Below are 19587 nucleotides of genomic sequence, written 5' to 3'. Positions count from 1 at the left end.
CTTGAAACTTGTTACTCGGGGGTTTTAAGGGTCGCTGATTACGAATCTAACATTAGTTTTCTAAAATTCAAAATGGCGGATCCAATATGGCGGACAACGAAATAAAAAATTGATAAGATTGGCTTGAAACTGAATACTTGGGGATTTTCAGGGTCGCTGATTACGAATCTAAAATCAGTTTTTCAAAATTCAAAATATATGGTTCAATATGGCGGAAATTTTTTTTAAATTTATTGAATTTCTTTGAAACTGGTTAATCTGACATCAGTATGATAATTTTTGGTGAAATCAAATTTCGATAAATACCTTGAAAAAATAATGACAGATTCGTAATCAGCGACCCCAAAAACCCCTGAGTACTACGTTTCAAGTCAATCTGATCAATTTTTTATTTTTTTGTCCGTCTTAATTGCGCATATATGTGTTACGTCCGAAGATATAACATAATTTAAAAGTTGTTAATAATAAAATATTAACATATTGTTTGAACCAAGACAATAAAGTCTAATAGTTCGGGAATCTTTTGATCTTATTTTGATAGATTAAATTGTCTTAAAATTAGTGTGAAACATATGTATTAAGGAAGGAAGAAAAGAAGTTAACGAAAAGAGAATTGAAATGTATAGCCTACGCGCTTAGTAAAATAAGGTTAGCAACTATACATTATCAAAACCGCGAGTTTTTCCTATTCAAAAATTCGAATGTCATCATGAAACTCGAGTTTACAAGTTTCTATTTCTGACGAAAAAATGTAAAGAGTAGAAGAGAGTAGAATTTGTAAGAAAATGGATGTAAACAAGTGAATTAATTACATTTACATTGATTTATTAAACTTACTTTTATTTATTGTAGTTTTTAACTCAGTAAACAAAACAGGCAGCAAAGAATTTTCCTCGTCGATTCCTTGATAATTTCTTCCAAAATTTGTTGGTGGAGATCAGGAAATAGTTTTTTTTTACTAGTTTAATTTTTAAAACTTGTTTAAAAGTTTTAGTCTTTGTGAAATTTATTTTTAATTATTGAAACACTTGTTAAACTTTGTAATTTGATAAGAACTTGTCAAATACTTGTTAAACTTTGAAAACTGTTCAAAAACTTGTTTAACTTTGAAAACTGTTCAAAAACTTGTTTAACTTTGAAAACTGTTCAAAAACTTTCTTTTGTGAAAACTTGTAGAACTTTAAGAGAATGTTAAAGGTAAAGATGCAAAATTGAGAGAGAGTGTCTTTTTTTTTAGAGTTCAAATTTTTATAGTATTATCCCCTCTGAAGTTTTTCAAATTGGGGGTTAAATTTTCTAGTGGAAGAGTATGGGCATGGCAAAATTCTGTTTCGTCAAATAGAAAAGAAGAAGGCGTAAAAACTCATTAGTGTGGGTCCTACGATTGGGAACCTTAGTTTCGTCCCTTAGAAAGTTGCCAAAATTTTCGTGGGCGTTTGAATTTGAAAATTTTTAGAGAGGGGCTAAAGTTTCGAGTTTTCACAAAAGATGGAGACTCTGTTAGGTTTTCCGAAAAATTCATAGTTTAAAATTTTCAACCTTTTTTTTAGAAATTATCAAGGAATTTTACATTAAGTATAATATTCTTATTTAATTTCTATAATACGCTTTTTGAATAACAATTCGAAATTAGTTTACTTAAAGTAACTTATTAATAATTCGTAAACATGGAACATTAAAACGTTTATTATTAATTTATTGCTAAAAAAAAATTATTAAAACTAAATAAATTGTATTAAATTAAATTACTTAAGTTTTAGTAGGCATTTATATTTTTTTTTATTAATTAAATGATTAATTTTGTTAAATTTAATAATTTAGAGTTTATTTTTAATTTTAATAATTTTTAGATTTTCGTAGTTTTATAAATTAGTTAATAGTTAGTTAAAAACTTAATTTCTAAATAGCATATTGTTTAAACAAGTAAATAATTGAATTTTTAATAATTTTAATAATTAATAATTTTTATTTATCTCTTAATTTAATTTTCATAAAGGTAAATTGTTGGAATAGATTTAAATATATCTTTTTTTTATATTAAATTTATTAAAAACAACTGTTCAAACAAATCAATAATTTATTATTGATTGAAAGGGAATTTTTCAATTATTTAAATGTTTAATTTTAAACTAAAGTTTTTACTTATGACTAAAAAAGAAAAAGAAAGGAAACAAATAAAATTGTATTAAATTGAATAAATGTCCTAAAAAAAAATAAAATAAAAAAATGGTTTAAAGATTAATAATATTCTATTTAATAAATTACAATAATTTTTAAATAAAACTAAGAAAAACGCAAAATTGGTCTATTTGATTTTTACGTAATGGAAAAGAGAAATTCGTTCAACAAACGAATTTTGGGTTTTTCCCTTTTGCCGCCGCTCGATCATTATCGCGCCGGGATCGTCTACGCAAATTTAGACCAAAAAGGGCCTTACTCTCTTGTATTGTTCACAATATCTTAAATGTAATTTTAAGATATATTGAGAGGCAAATATTGATTTTTCTATTTTCGAAAGTTTCAAAGATGAGACTGGCCAGAAAAATCTCATTTAAGAAAAATCAATATTTGAGAGTTTATAATTAAAAGAAAATCTACTATTTTATCTTATTTGATATATATATATGTATACAAAACTTAAAGTAAAAAAAAAATGCCGAAAAAAAAGAAAGAAAAACACAAAAAAAATAGGCAGAAAATACATTCTGACGTCACATATGCGTCAGCGACAGTCAACGGGTTAAAGAATATTATACTGGAAAAATGTGTGAAGTTTATATTTTATTAAAAAAGAGTTATTTTACATTATAATCAAAGAAGAAATATTTTACTAATTATTTTAAAAATTATAATGTCCGACTATGGATGCAAACCATTTTCGAGTAGCGCAATGAGTAACTCAAAGTTTTGTTGATATTAATCATATATATTAAAACTTATAGGATTTAAATATTATAAGTATTATTAACATCTAATAAGCTTTAATTTAATTTTTCAACAGGAAGCAATTAAAAAATTATCTTTTTTACTTTATGAATCCAAAATATCTGACAAATGTACAACTATAGAAAAAAGTGTCCGACTACTGAAGCTTTCGTAATTTTTCATTAAAATGCTTATATTTTATTAAATACTTAAGTATTTGTAGTATTTGTTATAAAAAAACAGTAGCTATTTGCTATTTCAAGAAAACAAGCATAATATGAGATCGTATGTATCCTTAGGTGTCCGACTACTAGTGCATTTACTCTATTATATTATTCTTGTTACAAATAAATTATTTTATTTTAGCTTGTAATTGGAAACCAGTACATGGAAAATATTATAAGTATAAAGAGACTTAATGCTAAAAGAGCTTTACAATATCTCAGGAGTTCTTTGGAAATTAAAGAGTAAAGTATATTTTTGTAAAAAAAAATTTTTAAACCTTGGACTTTAAAAATGTTATTAATAAAAATTAAATAATATAATTTCTCAGCTCTTTCTTTATCAATTTTTAATTTATCTAATGTTCTGAAATAATTCATTTGATTTAAATAATATTAAATGACTGTTAAATAAATATTTCTTGTTTTGTAAAAATTAAATTTTATTTGAGTCATATGAATTATGCTTCCCAGCGAGGAATGCGAAAGGTCTAACCGACATCTATTCTACATCTAAGAACTTGAGGGGAGTCTATATAGGTCTAAATACATAATGTTAACTTTCATGAATGTCAGAAATTGTTGCAGAAAATAATCTAATAAGGTACCAGTGCCAGTTTATTCGACGTATTTTCGAGTACTTAGATATCGAATAGATTGTCTAAATCGTCCATTGTACATCGAATGGTGTGTTAAATGGCGTTCTCTAGCACACCATACAGTCAACACTATAACATATAGCATATACCATACACTGAGAGACCTTTGGGACTGTAGCGAAACAACGTATGTGACAGCAGCTCCACTATGGTTTTGTTGCGCTGCGGTAAAATTTTGGGCGCGTGACAGTCCCAAATGTTGGCGAGCAGCTCACCGAAGTAGTGGGAATGTCGCCTTTGGTTTGCAGCTGAACAACTTTTGGACTGTCACGCGCCCAAGATTTTACCGCAGCAACCCAAAAGTATAGTCCTGTAGCGTTCCTCCAAAATGGTCAGTAGCAGCCTATCGAAAGTCTGCTGCTGACCCAAAGGTCTCTCAGTGTATAACACACCATACCATCAATTGTGTTCTAGCAATAATTGAGTGCGGTCTATTCGAAGTCTGCGCGATAGACGTCTAATAAACAATTTTGACACCTAGAACATATGGGCAATTCCACGTGAGATTTAAGTCGACCTCTTAAAATCGGCCAAAATATTTTTTTTCTATTCTGTATCGAAAAAAACAGATACATATTTTTTTATTTATGTTTAATTGTCCAAATTTTCGAGTTATGAATTTTCGAAAATTTTGACTTTTAATTGTAGACCTATATTCAGTAGCTTATAAGTCCGAAAATATTGAGTTTAGGAAAAAGTTGTCAAAGAATGAAAGTTTTAGTTTTCTTTCGACTTTTAAGAAATATAAACAAAAAATTTTTTTAAAAATTTTTTATTGAAAAAAAAATTTTTTTTTATAAACAAATTAATTTTTTTTAACTTTGGGCCGGATTATTTTTTATTTTTTTTTATTTTTTTGTACCTTATAATATAGAGAAGATTTTCCAACAAGTCCCGAAATGGGCCTGATGTGTTAAATGAGTTTTAAAATATTTTCAAAAATCAATTGCAAGCATCACAGTGGGATTTTTTTACAATTAACTTTCTAAAACTGTCTACAGCGTATAATTTTTAATATATTTGAGTGTTCTTTGTTTTAAATAAAAGGGTCTACGCTGTAAACAGTTTTAAAAAGTTAAATGTAAAAAAAATCCCACTGTGATGCTTGCAAGTGATTTTTGAAAATATTTTAAAACTCATTTAACACATCAGGCCCATTTCAGGACTTTTTGGAAAATCTTCTCTATATTATAAAGTACAAGAAAATAAAAAAAAAAAATCCGGCCCAAAGTTAGAAAAAATTAATTTGTTTATAAAAAAAATTTTTTTTTTAATAAAAAATTTTTAAAAAAATTTTTTGTTTACATTTCTTAAAAGTCGAAAGAAAACTAAAACTTTCATTCTTTGACAACTTTTTCCTAAACTCAATATTTTCGGACTTATCAGCTATTGAATATAGGTCTACAATTAAAAGTCAAAATTTTCGAAAATTCATAACTCGAAGATTTGGACAATTAAACATAAATAAAAAAATACGTATCTGTTTTTTTTCGATACAGAATAGAAAAAAAATATTTTTGGCCGATTTTAAGAGGTCGACTTAAATCTCACGTGGAATTGCCCATATATATGTCTATAGACGTCTTTTGGCATCCCATTTCGACGTCTATGTAGATCTCGATTTAGACTCCATAAAGACGTTTTAGACGTCGATTAGATCTTTCCTTTCTATATGTTTGATGTAAATAAAAATAATTTGATTCAAAGAAATTATATGCCATTTCATGCCCCATTTAACATCGCTGTAATAAATTAGTAGACTAACAGTAAGTAAAAATGACATTGCGATTTCTGTTTGTATTGAATTCTTAATTGGTGATTAATTGGATTCACCCTAAACGTATTTTTATCTTTTTGATAACACAGGCACAAAAAAAGTGTTTTGGCCGATACACCACACTATTATATTTCCATGTATTTTTGCCTGCTGAATCCGAAGTCAGAATTCACAGATTTGCTCAAAATTTTGAGGTAATCTCAAAAAATTAGGGTAAACCAGACAGTAGTCGGACACTTTTTAATTTTGAATAGGTAGCTATAAAACCGTATAAGATAAAAATATTTTGAAAGTTGCTAATCATTTCTAAGGTGATTATAAACAAATCTAAACGTTTGTAATAGAAAAAAAATTTTGGACGATTTTTAAAAGCTTTTTTAAGTGGCCGATTACTGTCGGGCTCTTTCTTGTTTATTTACAGTACCGGCCAAAATTGTCAGTCCACCTATTTTTGAAGGAATGAAAAAAAATTTTTAACATAAAATTTATGAAAACTCAAAATTTTTTTGGTTTATATTTTAAAATACGATAAAATTTTGAAAAGAATAAGACCTCACAGAAGTCATTTGGCCAAAATTTGTAGAAGATATTCTTAAAAATCGTCATTTTCAATGTTTTACAAAAATTTGAATAACTTCTAAAATAATGAACGCTTTTTAATAATCTTAGGCTTTTTTTAAAGGTCATTTTCTAAGGAATAAGAATTACTTATATGCATTAACCTGTAATTTTTTATTTTAAATAAGCATGACGTCAAAGTTGGACAAAAAAATTGGAAAAATTTGAAATAAATTTTTTGTACTAAAAACTATTCTAGAACATATATAAAACATGATATGGTGTAGATTTTTCAAGAAAATTTAATAAAAAAATATGTTTGAATTTAAATAATTATTTTTCTTTTAATAATATTATTTCAAATTTTTCCAATTTTTTTGTCCAACTTTGACGTCATGCTTATTCCAAATAAAAAATTATAGGTTAATGCCTATAAGTAATTCTTATTCCGTAGAAAATGACCTTTAAAAAAAGCCTAAGATTATTAAAAAGCGTTCATTATTTTAGAAGTTATTCAAATTTTTGTAAAACATTAAAAATGACGATTTTTAAGAATATCTTCTACAAATTTTGTCCAAATAACTTCTGTGAGGTCTTATTCTTTTAAAATTTTATAGTCTTTCAAAATATAAACCAAAAAAAATTTTAGTTTTCATGAATTTTATTTTAAAAAATTTTTTTCATTCCTTTAAAAATGGGTGGACTGACAATTTCGGACGGTACTGTAGGTACTAATTTTTTAACGATTAAAATTTTTTTTTCCATAAACATGATTGGTTTAATAGTTTTGTGTGATCGTAAGGAACAACATCACATAAATATTTATAGTTATTATTTATAATAATATGTAAATAACAATTTTTGTTATTAACTTTTATTATGATTATTACTATTACTATTAATTATTATTATTAATTATCATGATTATTATTATTATTAATTATTAAGATTATTATTAATTATTATTCTACATATTATTATTGAAAATAGGTTACGGTGACGTAACACCTCCCCCTTCGAAAATTTGGAAATTGGGAAATGAAATTGAACAATTTCCAAATTCAACTTAATTTAAAAAACTTATTAAAATCGAAGTGTTATGTTAATTGTTACAATGTATTAGATTGATTCTTTATGAAATTACAATTAGTAAATTTAATTATTATACATAATTTTAAAATAGTTAGACATTTGAGATCTTCTTTTTATTATTGAAATCATATTTGTGATTTAATCGTATTAACATTATTTTCGCTAATTTTTTTAGTTTCTTTTTTGTTTTGTAATTTCTCAATGTTAATTTTAATGTAATTTTTGTCTTGTTCAACAGAACAAGTGGCAGTTGTTTAAAGATTTTTAGTTCATGCTTTTTCTGTTATCTAATAAATTTTTTTTTTACTTGTACTTATACAATATTTGACTCTTTACACATAATATTTAAAATTTGCACATGCAACTAAAAGAAAATTTTATTTGACTTGACTAAGTTGCTTATATAAAAATATGTTTAATTGTTTGTATTGATAGCAAGATATTGAGTTCTATATTTTGAATTTATAAAATGAAGGAATTGAATATAATTTGTATATATTATATTGATGTTTTGAGATAATAGGTATTGTAAATGAAAAATATAATTTCTTTTTAAAAATAAATTCTGTAATTATTGAATTTTTAAGTAAATCTGATAATGTAAAGAAGTTTTGAATGCAATTTTTAAGATTTTCTTGTGATATAGATTTTATTAATGTAGGATGCCATTGGTTATTGTTAGAATGTGTTATGATATTTATTAGAGTTTGTGTATTGTAAATATATTGATATATAGGTTTTCTTAATTCTTTTATCTATAATTTTACGAATGATTTATAAATTTTTTTTTTAAATTGACCTGGAAAATCATAAAACAAGTTTGTATAATTTTTTAATGTTCCATTAATATGAGTAATTTTAATAATATCATTAGAGAATTCTATCGGAAAAATGTCTATATCTTTTTGTATCCAAAATGACATTGGATCCAAATAGTTTGTTTTTTTAATAATTTCTTGAAAATTTTGTTTATTTTCGTCTGTATTACTGATATTATCAAGAATGTTTTCAATTTCTATTAGATTTTTTTTGCAATATAAATTCTTTACTTTTAATCTGCTCTGTTATATGATCATTGGAGCATTTATTTGTGCATTGTGTGGTTATTTCTTTAAACAAATTTGTTAATAACTTTCCAAATTCTAATATATTGTTTATATTTACATAACTAATCAGATGATTTTTGTTAGTTGGAAAGATGATGTCTTTAACTGATTCAAAAAAAAAATTTTGGGATTATTAGGTAGAAGTATTTGTGTATATGATTGTGATGGTTTGAGAAGTATGGTGTAAAACATAATATAAAAATAATAAACCTTATCCATATCATGCTGGTTTCTTGGTTATCTATAATAAGAAAAAAGAAAGAGACAGAAAAAAAATTAATTACTACTTCTGTCTTGCAGATTGGCATGCAAATGTAAGTGGTATGGTGTTAGATCGCTATAACAGAAAAATTTATATTAGTTTTGATTCTTTAAATTATTTTTTTTTGTTGAATATGGTTTAAAATGAAATAAGCTAAATTAATTATTTCATGCTTTTTTATAGTTTTGTTGTTTAGAATATTTTTTGTTATTATTTTTTTTTGTTATTATTTTTTGTTTCTAAATTATTTAATTCTGTTTAATTTCAAGTTAAAAATGTGAAAATTTGAAAAATGTTATAAATTTTTATTATTATTATAATTATTAATTTATTATTATTTATTTATTTTATTCTTTTAATTTTCAATTAGAGGAGTATAGTCGAGGTTGGACCACTGTCTCGGTAGGCCATTTGCGTTTTTTTGTCAAGTTCACTAGCGCCACCTACGTGCATGCTTGTCGAAGCATGTCTTAGTAAAACCTAACTTTTTGTTCAATTACATTTTCGGAGGATCGAAAATTGTGTTTTCTGTGACGTCGGTACAAAAAAAGCTTAAAAAAAGTTTTGTGCATAATGTGAAAAACTATTAATAAAAGATAAAAAAACAAATTGAATCGTCAAGGCAAGTATGCAGAAAATTTGTGGGACTCATGGTTGAAAGAAAAACAAAGTAAAAAATCGAATCCCAAAACGTATTTCTTTATGGTTACAACAATTCGGTAATGTTACTTACTGTCAAGGTCGGCCACTATGTGTTTAAAATGCGCAAAGATGAGGACGAGCTACTTCATTTGCAAAAACTGCAATTCTGTATAACTCATATATAATTGATCATCTTATTAATATTTTTATTTAATTTTATTTATATTTTAGTGCAAAATTTTTTTTTATTTATATTTATTTTTTTATATTGTTTATTTTTATTATTTTGTTATTTCATTAAGTTACAAACTGTAAACAATAAAGAATCAATTTTCCGTAACTCCAAACATGTTATTTTATTTTTTAACGATTAATGCCCTTTGAATTTTAAACATGGCCGACCTTGACTGTAAGGACCATCCTCGACTACAATTTTTTTTTTAAATTTTTATAACTTTTTCATTTTAAAGCAATCAATTTACTTTGTACAGAAAAGATGTTCCTATTAAACAGGACTTTCCAACCATATACTTCAATTGTCAAAATTCATTTTTAAAAAAAAGTTATAAACAAAAGTCAAAAAGGTGGCTGACCTCGAATATGTTTCCCTACTATTTAAAATTTTTTTTTTAAGTACAAAAAATGTAAAATTTGTAAAATTTGCAAAAATTTGATATTGTTATTGGTTTATTAATTATTATTAAATTATGTTTATTTAATTTTATATGAATTATTTGTTTAGAAATGCAAAAATATTATAAATTGTTATTATTATTATTCTTGTTTATTCACGTAAAATTCCTTCTTGTGTTTACCAATTTATGACAAAAAATTATTTGGGTGATTATTTAAACAAAACTATTCTCGTATTTGTCAATTTATGACGGTTGATTAATCTAAATTAATTAAAAGTGCTCTTTAATTTTTAATTCACGACGGTTGATATATCAAAATTAATTATATATGGATTTTTACTAATTCACGACGGTTAATGCTTCAAAAATAATTAATGATATATTCAAAAAAGTAATTAATTCACTACGTTTTATTTACCAAAAATAATTATTAAAATGTTTATTCAAACTAAACTACTATTGCATTTACCAGTTCACGACGGTTAATGCATCAAAAATAATTAAGATATTTACTCAAACTAAATGATTCTTGAATTTACCAATTTCACGACGGTTTATTTACCAAAAATAATTATTAAATATTTATTTAAACTAAACTACTCTTGCATTTACCAGTTCACGACGGTTTATTTACCAAAAATAATTACTATATTTATTCAAACTAAACTATTCCTGCATTTACCAATTCACAACGGCCGATGCACCAATAATAATTACGATATGTTACGATCCTAATTATTATATCCCTAGTGTTTTTCCGATTTTATTTTAAAATTAATTAAAATAGGGACGGGGTTTGGTAAAAACAAGAAAATATTTTAGTTGAACCGATATATATATATATATATATATATATATATATATATATATATATATATATATATATATATATGTATGTTACCGTCAAACCCCGAAATTAGTCAATACTAGTATTACCTAGTTAAAACTAGTTCTGACAGTGGCCTTTCGTCAATACTAATATTAACTAGTCAATACTAGAATTCACTAAATGCACTTTAGGGAAAACTAAAATTGACTGAGTTTCCATTTTTTTTACGGCTTTTCACTAGTTAAAACTAGAATTAACTAAAATCAATTATAAAATTATTTTTGAATTTTAAATTGTACAGTTGATGGCAAATATGATTACAAAAACTTATTGTTCTGGATTAATGAAAGCACTTGAATGAACGTAATGAGTCATCACCCTAATGAAAACAAATTTTAATTTGGAAGGAAAGACAGTAATTTAATTTATAATTACATTATTTAATTATTCTTTAGTCCGTTTATCGCCGTTGTCAAAGAAAAATCTATTTGTATCGTCCCGTTTGTTCTGTGTAGTTTTATCATGAGTAGTGTTGTTAATCGTCCACTTGAAAGTGTTAGTGCTTGGAAGGAGAGTTTTTTAAAAAAAATTATTAGTTCGGAATGTGAAAAAAAATTGGACAAGTGCGAGTTGTACTCGCACTGCAATGGCGGGTTCCGTACACAAATATTAAAACAATACTTGCAACATTTATCGGTAATTAGTAGAATTAAAATAAACAATTAAAAAAATATATTAAAATCATTTGATAAGAAGAAATAACTAAAAAAAATTAAAGTATTGTATATATCTAATATTGTAAACAATAATAAGCAGAGGAACTATAATTTTGAAAATTTTGTTCCTCTGCTTATTATTGTTTACAATATTAGATATACAATACTTTAATTTTTTTTAGTTATTTTTTTTATCAAATGATTTTAATATATTTTTTTAATTGTTTATTTTAATTCTATCAATTACCGATAAATGTTGCAAGTATTGTTTTAATATTTGTGTACGGAACCCGCCATTGCAGTGCGAGTACAACTCGCACTTGTCCAATTTTTTTTTTTTAGTTAAGAAATTAAAGTCAGAAAACAATCTCTCATTTATTCTCTTAAAATTTCACTCTCTTTCTTAAAATATATAATGCCACGTGTTTAAACTAAAAAAAATTAAAAAAAAATTTTTTTGATTTTTTTTTCAAAAAGTTTCTTAAATAATTTTTTTGTCGTTAGACTGTAATAATACACTAGGATACCAATTTTCAGCTCATTAGGTCAAATAATGTAAAAGTTAGAGAAAAAAAATTTTTTTTTAATTTTTTTTAGTTTTTCCTTGACAACGCTATGGCCATCATTACATATCAAGTTCTCTATATTTTTCCTGTAATATTCGAGTAAAAATACACCAGCATGCAAAATTTCAGCTCTCCATGTCGAATAGTTTAGAAGTTAAGGGGGGGGGGAATGGTCACTTTTTATGCATTTTTGGCCAAAAATCTTGTTATTTCCTTGACAACGCTATGACCATCACGTCCAATCACATTCGCTATATTTTTTCTGTAATCTACGAGTGAAAATACATATCTGGACCAAATTTGAGCTCTTTAGGTCAAATAGTTTAGCCGCTAGGGGGGGGGCACGATTTGGCTACGGACAACAGAGTCTCACCAATAGGGTTCCGCCGTTACACCGTAGGTGTACGGAACCCTAAAAAAGAGCCAGAATAACGTGATCACTTTTGAAAAATACAAAGAAATTTTGGCTGACGTAGAAGAGGCAAAACCAGCCAAAACAAAAACCGCTACTTAGTATAGAAGACTGAAACGTTTTAATGTTTCAGAAATTTGTGATGTTAAAAAACTTGTTACAAAGAAAGATCCAGTTAAGTACTACCTGCCCGCTGAAGAAATCTTCGACGTATTAGAAGCTGCTCACTTGGCTGTAGGGCACGGAGGTTGAGATCGTTTAAAGCAAGAAACTTCTAGAAAATATGCAAACGTAACGACGGAAGTAATCAACATCTTTTTGTCCATGTGTGAAACGTGTCAGCTTAAGAAGAGTAAAAAAAGGGTTTAGTTTCGAAGCCAATTCTTCACAGCGAGATGAATAGCCGGTGTCAAGTGGACCTGATAGATATGCAAGTTCAAGCTGATAGGGAGTACAGGTTTATCATGGTCTACCAGGATCATTTAACAAAATTCGTTTTGCTGAGGGCACTACAAACTAAAAGAGCTGAGGAAGTAGCACATCACCTGACTGACATTTTTTTGACATTTGGAGCTCCTTGTATTCTGCACTCTGACAACGGCAGGGAGTTCGTCAATTCCGTTATTAAAGAATTGGCAACACTTTGGCTGGAGTTGAAATTAGTAAACGGAAAGCCAAGACATAGCCAAAGTCAGGGTTCAGTGGAGCGAGCCAATCAGGACATCGAAAAGATGCTTGCTTCCTGGATGTTGGACAATAAGACGACGAAATGGTCAAACGGTCTAAGATATGTTCAATTTATGAAGAATAGAGCATTTCATTCCGGAATAAAACAATCGCCCTACCGAGCCATGTTCGGGATAGACCCAAGAGTAGGTCTTGCAACGTCCAATTTGACAAAAGATATTCTTGAAAATATAGAAGAGGAGGAAGATCTGCAGAGAGTTATCAATGACATGAATAAGATTGACGAGAATCTGATGGAGATCGAAACACAAAGCGAGATTGACGATAATCAGATTGATATTGATACACAAAATGAGATTGACGAGAATCAGATCGAGATCGAGACACAGAACGAGATTGAGAGCGAGGTGATGATCGAGACACAGAACGAGATTGACAGCGAGGTGATGATCGAGACACAGAACGAGATTGAGAGTGAGATCATCAACAATCGGAACGAGATCAAATCAGCGAGAAGAAAAGCTTTCGAAAATTTAAACAATCAGGCAAAAAAAATGAAGCGAGCCTCTAATGCCTCCCATCCTCCTGTTAAAGTTGGAGATAATGTTCTCATTCCAATCCCAGATGTCGATCGAGCAAAAGCTGATTTCAGAAATGTCATCGGAGTCGTTTTAGAGAAAAATGAAGATCTACACAAAATAGGAACGAAGAATGGAAAAGTCGATAAACTTTATTGCAGGTATTTAATTTTTAATTTAATTTTTAATTTTTAATTTAATTTAAATTTAATTTTAAAACAACTTTATTTTTCTAAAATATTTTATTATTTATTTTGCTACTTATTTTTGTTATACATATATTTTTTATTTAATTTGTGAATAATTTTGTGTTTACAGACATATATTATTATATATTAATTGACTATTTTTTCTAGGTCGGAATTCGATGTCTGGCAAGAGACATTTCTTTTGCCTAAGAGTGTACCAGATGTTAGAATCAGCTTAAGAACAGCAGCCAGAAAAGCAGCTATAACACCTCAAGGATTTACGCGTTGCTCTTGCAAAAAATCGTGCACATCAAACCGATGTCTATGTAAAAAAAAGGATATACATGCAATTCGAGATGTCACGATAGTTTCCTATGCGCCAATAAATAGTTATTTTTTATTTTTTATTAATTGATAAAATATATGTTTTAATTCTGTATTTATATTCATTTGTGTATATGTTTTTGTATCAAGTTCATTCAAGTGCTTTCATTAATCCAGAACAATAAGTTTTTGTAATCATATTTGCCATCAACTGTACAATTTAAAATTCAAAAATAATTTTATAATTGATTTTAGTTAATTCTAGTTTTAACTAGTGAAAAGCCGTAAAAAAAATGGAAACTCAGTCAATTTTAGTTTTCCCTAAAGTGCATTTAGTGAATTCTAGTATTGACTAGTTAATATTAGTATTGACGAAAGGCCACTGTCAGAACTAGTTTTAACTAGGTAATACTAGTATTGACTAATTTCGGGGTTTGACGGTAACATATATATATATATATATTATTATTATTATTATTATTATTATTATTATATTATATTATATTATATATATATATATATATATATATATATATATATATATATATATATATTGAAATAAGAAAATTGATGAAAAATAAGAGATGAACACGTGTTTTCTAATATGAGTCTATAAGTGGTTTGTACCTTGAACAATGGGTGATCCTGGTCGTTTGAGGTATAATGGCACTAGTCAAATAATGGGCGACTAAGTGGTTGTAGTATTGTGTGACCTTAGACAGGAACTATAACAGCAATTTGACTTCCAGATTGACTTTCCAAAATGCACTTTTGAAAATATACGTAGAGTAAAGGATCACCACTAAGACTGGGTTTATAGAGCACTGTGTCGTGAAGAACCACTTGTTGTAGATAAAATTTTTAGACTGACTTGTGCAGAGCACCACTTCTCAATTTGAGACTTATAATATTGACGACTACATTTTCTTGACTGCTTGTTTCTAGACTGCTTTCTTAGACTGAACTTTTTTTAGACTGAAGATCGTTTGATGGTCTGGTCCTTCTTATACCCAAATTTCCCTGTGTATTTTTAGAAACTGTATATTTTGCCATGTATTTGAAGAATCGTTTCACTTTGCCATGCATTTGAAGAATCGTTTCACTTTGCCATGCATTTGAAGAATCGTTTCATTTTTCCATGCATTTGAGAAACCCTTTGTTATAGGAACACTTGTGGTGACTCACTATTAGATTGCACGTGTACATTCCCTATTACTCATGTTATTTTATAATTTTGTTATTAATTGTTTATAATTTGTTATTTATAATTATAATTGTTTAACTTTGTTATTAGTTAATTATAATTGTTTAAATTTGTTATTATTTATTATTACAATTCTGTCGTTGTTACAATTCTATTATTTAATATTTATTATTACAATTTATTATTGTTTATTATTATTTCTTAAAGTTTGTTGTTAAAATTGTTATATTTAACTATTTATTACATTTTGTTATTATTTGCTAATATTTATTTTTACAATTTATTATTGATTATTATTGTTTATTATTAATATTTATAGTTATTATTTATAATAATATGTAAATAACAATTTTTGTTATTAACTTTTATTATGATTATTACTATTATTATTAATTATTATTATTATTAATTATCATGATTATTATTATTATTAATTATTAAGATTATTATTAATTATTATTCTACATATTATTATTGAAAATAGGTTACGGTGACGTAACAAATCGAAAAAATTAATGTATTAAAGAATAAGAAATTTTTTTTGTAAGCATGATTGGTATACTAGTTTTGTAGGAACATTAGAAACAATTACACTTTAAAGAAATTTTAAAGAAATTTTAAAGAAATTTTAATTGTAATTTTAATTGTAATTTTTAAACAGTATCTATTCATTACAATAACTTCGAAACATTACATTTTGTTTTAATATGCGGTGAGGGGCAGAATGGGGTACCTAAGTGTGGGGCATGCCGGAATAAGCTACGCCGTTTCATTAAAACTATTTAAAAACATTATATTATGCATATTTAAAGGTTTTCTGCAGAAGAATTGATATTTTTGTTTCGAGACATTTATACTATCGATGTTTCACTATCGATATATAAATATTTTGCAATATCGATGTTTTTTGTTAAATTTTAATAAATATGACTTGTTTTTTCATAGTCATAAAGAATCCTACTTTTTGTTTGTATTTATAATCTCATACAACAAGAATTAAATGAATTTTGAAAAAATATTCCATGTTTTGTATAGTTATTTAATACCACCCCATTTTGTCCCACGGGTGGGGCAAAATGGGATTTTAGCACTTTCTCAGAAAATACGATATAAAATCTTTCAAAATTTTTTTTCTCCGCTATTATCATAATTTCCTCAAAGCTAAGTGTACAAAGAAGAATTCTGAAGTTTAGCTGAATCGGTTTATTCGTTTGGTTCTCTGTAAACAGCCAATTTCAAAAAGGTACCCCATTTTGCCCCACTCTCCCCTATTAGGGGAAAGGTGTACGAGATGATCCCCTGGGGGAAGATGATCCTTTTAAATTTTGGAGAGCCTATTAGCGTAGTCTTTTAGGCAAATACGGTAATAAGTTGTCAATGACATAGCTATGAATTAGTCAAACTGTCATGACAACACGCGTCATTAAAAAAATTCTATTGTAAAAAATAAAAATTTCATACTTTTGATCTAAGGAAAGCTTAACTTTGTACTTAGATAACTTTTGTTGTAGCAGCTGAAATTCCATTTTTCTTGTGCTCACAGCTTCAGTATATCTTCAATTAAGTGTTCTGATTGGTATTATGGAATAACAGAGCTCGTAGGTTAAGTTACGAACAAATTACAAAATAATGGCATTTGGGGCAAGATGATCCCTCAATGGGTGTACAAGATGATCCCCCATGATTCCCATGTATTTCGTCTCACCTCAAAGTGAATTTTCTAGTATTAATAAAAAATTCAATTTTTCTCTCTTCTTATATGTTTTTATTATCAAAACTAACTTATTTAAAACAAAAAGTTGAAATCTACATCTATTTTATTAATTTTCTTGTTGTAGACAATGCCTCGTAATTATAAAATGGAAAAATGAATCTTGGTGAGTGTTCAAAGGCATTTATAACCTAAATAAAGCATATTTAATATTAATATATGTTATTTCTTCAATTTAGTCTCCTTTTCCAATAATTGGGGTAAGATAAACCTACAGATCATCTTGCCCATGCCAGGGGGATCATCTTGGACACCCCGGTGTCCAAGATGATCCTTTTGTAAGGTTATAGAAAAATTAAATTTACTTGTAAAATATTAATTAGCTGCATACATTTCTAATCCGAAAAGTTAGATGGATTAATTATCTACTAGTTCGTACAAAACAAACTCAAAAATGCTGATTTTTCTTTGAATAATGGTCATTCTCCCTTAGGAGGATCATCTCGTACACCTTTTCCCTACCATCTAATTTTTCACTCTGATTCCGAAGTCAGGATATGTTTAAAGTGGCTCAAAATTTTGAGTGCAATTCTGACTTCGAATTTATGATGCGAGTGAAAAAATATATGGAAATACACTAGTGTAGTGTCATAGCAGAAAATTTCTATTTTTGTATTTTAACCCATTAACGCCCAAATGACCAAAATTTTTACTTGGACTTAAATACGCGATTTGAAGTATTTATAGACAATGAATTTTAGCAGCAATGAGATGTAGGGGGTTTTGGGGGTTGCTCTTTCAGATTCTGGGGTCAAAATATCGATTCGATCAACACAAAATCTAATATGCTATTTTGAAAAAAAACACCAAAAAATAAGTTCATTTTTATTAAATATTTTTTTTCAGATCAAAAAAATTTTTTTAAACCTTTCTTAAGTATGCTTTTGGTGGGTAAAATAGTTGTACTTTCAAAAAATAAAATAGAGAAATTCTGATTTCAAAAATTATAATAACGCTTTTAAATAATCACGCACGTTTTCAATTCATTTCATTTCAATCTGTAGATGTGCTCCTAGAAAAAGGCAAAGTTTAGAGTTGTTCACGGTCAAGTTTCAGATGATAATTATTTTAATATTTTCTTTATTTCTAAAGGCACATTATTTTACAATACGAAAATTTATTCGTCTGATGAAGACGAATAAGTACTGTTGTAAGAAATTCTAATTGATCAAACGCCACAAAAGTTATTATAGAAAGTTTCTAGAAATTGTATTATTCAAAAATAATGAGTAACACTATTTAACTGTACTACAATTTCTTTGTAATTAGGAGCACATATTTTTTTAGCCTTCAATACATTCTACAGAAAGTTAAGTATAATTCACCATCGTTTAGAATTGTTTCGTTGTATGTCAAAATAGTTATGCCTAATGTAAGGATAGAAAAAAGTCCCTTGAGTAACACTGCAAATTTCATGTTCTAAATTAATTTAATCTGTTTTATTATTAATATAAGGGAAGAAGGTTAAAATTTATTTAATTTTCTTAATTCAGTAAATTCTCAGAGCTTTTATAAAGTAGTAAAAATATGAAAATAATTAATACAATACTTTAAAAATAGAAAAATTTGTCAGTAACATGAAATCGACCGGTTCTGTAGATTTACCCATTTACTTTTTCAGAATTTTGATTCCGTCGATTTCAAAATTTTTTTAGATCTGAAAAAAAATATTTTTAAAAAAATGTACTTATTTTTTGGGTTTTTTTTCAAAATAATAATAATTCGGTTTTAAGTTTATCTCAAAATTTTGAGTGTAACTAAAAAAAAAACTGTTTTGAAAATCTTGACTTCGGATTCGGATTCAGCACACGGAAAAAAATTAATCTCTAAACTTGAAATAATATTAATTTGAAGTCCAATGAAATATAAGTGTATCTAAATTAAACATTATAGTCACAATTACTGTGATAAGTTGTGTTTGATTCTGTCAAACTTTATACCAGAAAACGCCATAAATTCACATCTCTGATTTAGAGATTTGTTAATTTCGCAACTTTTTTTATATGAATTAGGTACATTGTGTTTTAAGTTAATCAGTGACAAAAAAGATTTAAACCATTTTAATTAATTAAGTATTAATTTTATTTTCAAATATCAAAATAAAAGCGAAGGTCTGTGAAGGAAGGTCTGTGAAATTTTAAGGTTACAATTATCGTCCGACAAAATACGGCACTGACTGATTTAAATGACGTGAAATAGGTAAATAAACATTTTTCAACCACTTTTTCTCTAAACACAGACACTTTTTACAAAATAGGCCAACATACAATGGGTAAGAATCTTCTTAATAACCTGAATTCAAAAGATTGTTTAAATTCATGCAGAAACGCGGTTGTCAAGCGGTTGTAAAATGTAAAATTGGAAATGATTGGAAAGTAATGTAATGACAGACAACAAGAAGCGGATTACTGCCAGTCGCCAGAAGAGGGCAGAAG

General features: G+C 26.9%; 2 protein-coding genes across 2 annotated transcripts in view; both read left to right on the top strand.

Annotated features, from left to right (window-relative positions):
- The window catches only part of LOC122506067 (membrane metallo-endopeptidase-like 1), a 225499-nt gene extending 222103 nt beyond the window's left edge, over positions 1 to 3396 (top strand). Inside the window, exon 12 of the mRNA XM_043618046.1 lies at positions 3292 to 3396. Within this exon, the coding sequence (XP_043473981.1) occupies positions 3292 to 3396 (105 nt within the window). The remainder of the gene's footprint in view (positions 1 to 3291) is intronic.
- A 9399-nt stretch (positions 3397 to 12795) lies between these two features.
- Positions 12796 to 14362, top strand: LOC122506066 (KRAB-A domain-containing protein 2-like). Its single transcript, XM_043618045.1, has 3 exons — positions 12796 to 13826; positions 14022 to 14179; positions 14328 to 14362. The coding sequence occupies exons 1-3, from the start codon at positions 12796 to 12798 to the stop codon at positions 14360 to 14362; spliced, it is 1224 nt and encodes a 407-aa protein (XP_043473980.1).
- The last annotated feature ends 5225 nt before the right edge of the window (positions 14363 to 19587 follow it).

The sequence above is a fragment of the Leptopilina heterotoma genome, unplaced genomic scaffold (genome assembly GCF_015476425.1).
Source record: "Leptopilina heterotoma isolate Lh14 unplaced genomic scaffold, ASM1547642v1 Lhet_391, whole genome shotgun sequence".
NCBI lineage: Eukaryota > Metazoa > Arthropoda > Insecta > Hymenoptera > Figitidae > Leptopilina > Leptopilina heterotoma.
Note: the sequence above shows the minus strand (reverse complement) of the source record. Positions and strands in the feature narration are given on the sequence as shown.

What these genes read in the sequence shown, in the direction of transcription:
- LOC122506066 (XM_043618045.1), top strand. Translation starts at nt 12,796, where the DNA reads ATGAATAGCCGGTGTCAAGTGGACCTGATAGATATGCAAGTTCAAGCT. An exon ending in GTCGATAAACTTTATTGCAG is followed by an intron (nt 13,827 to 14,021) that starts GTATTTAATTTT and finishes TATTTTTTCTAG; the next exon opens with GTCGGAATTCGATGTCTGGC. An exon ending in CACATCAAACCGATGTCTAT is followed by an intron (nt 14,180 to 14,327) that starts GTAAAAAAAAGG and finishes TTTTGTATCAAG; the next exon opens with TTCATTCAAGTGCTTTCATT.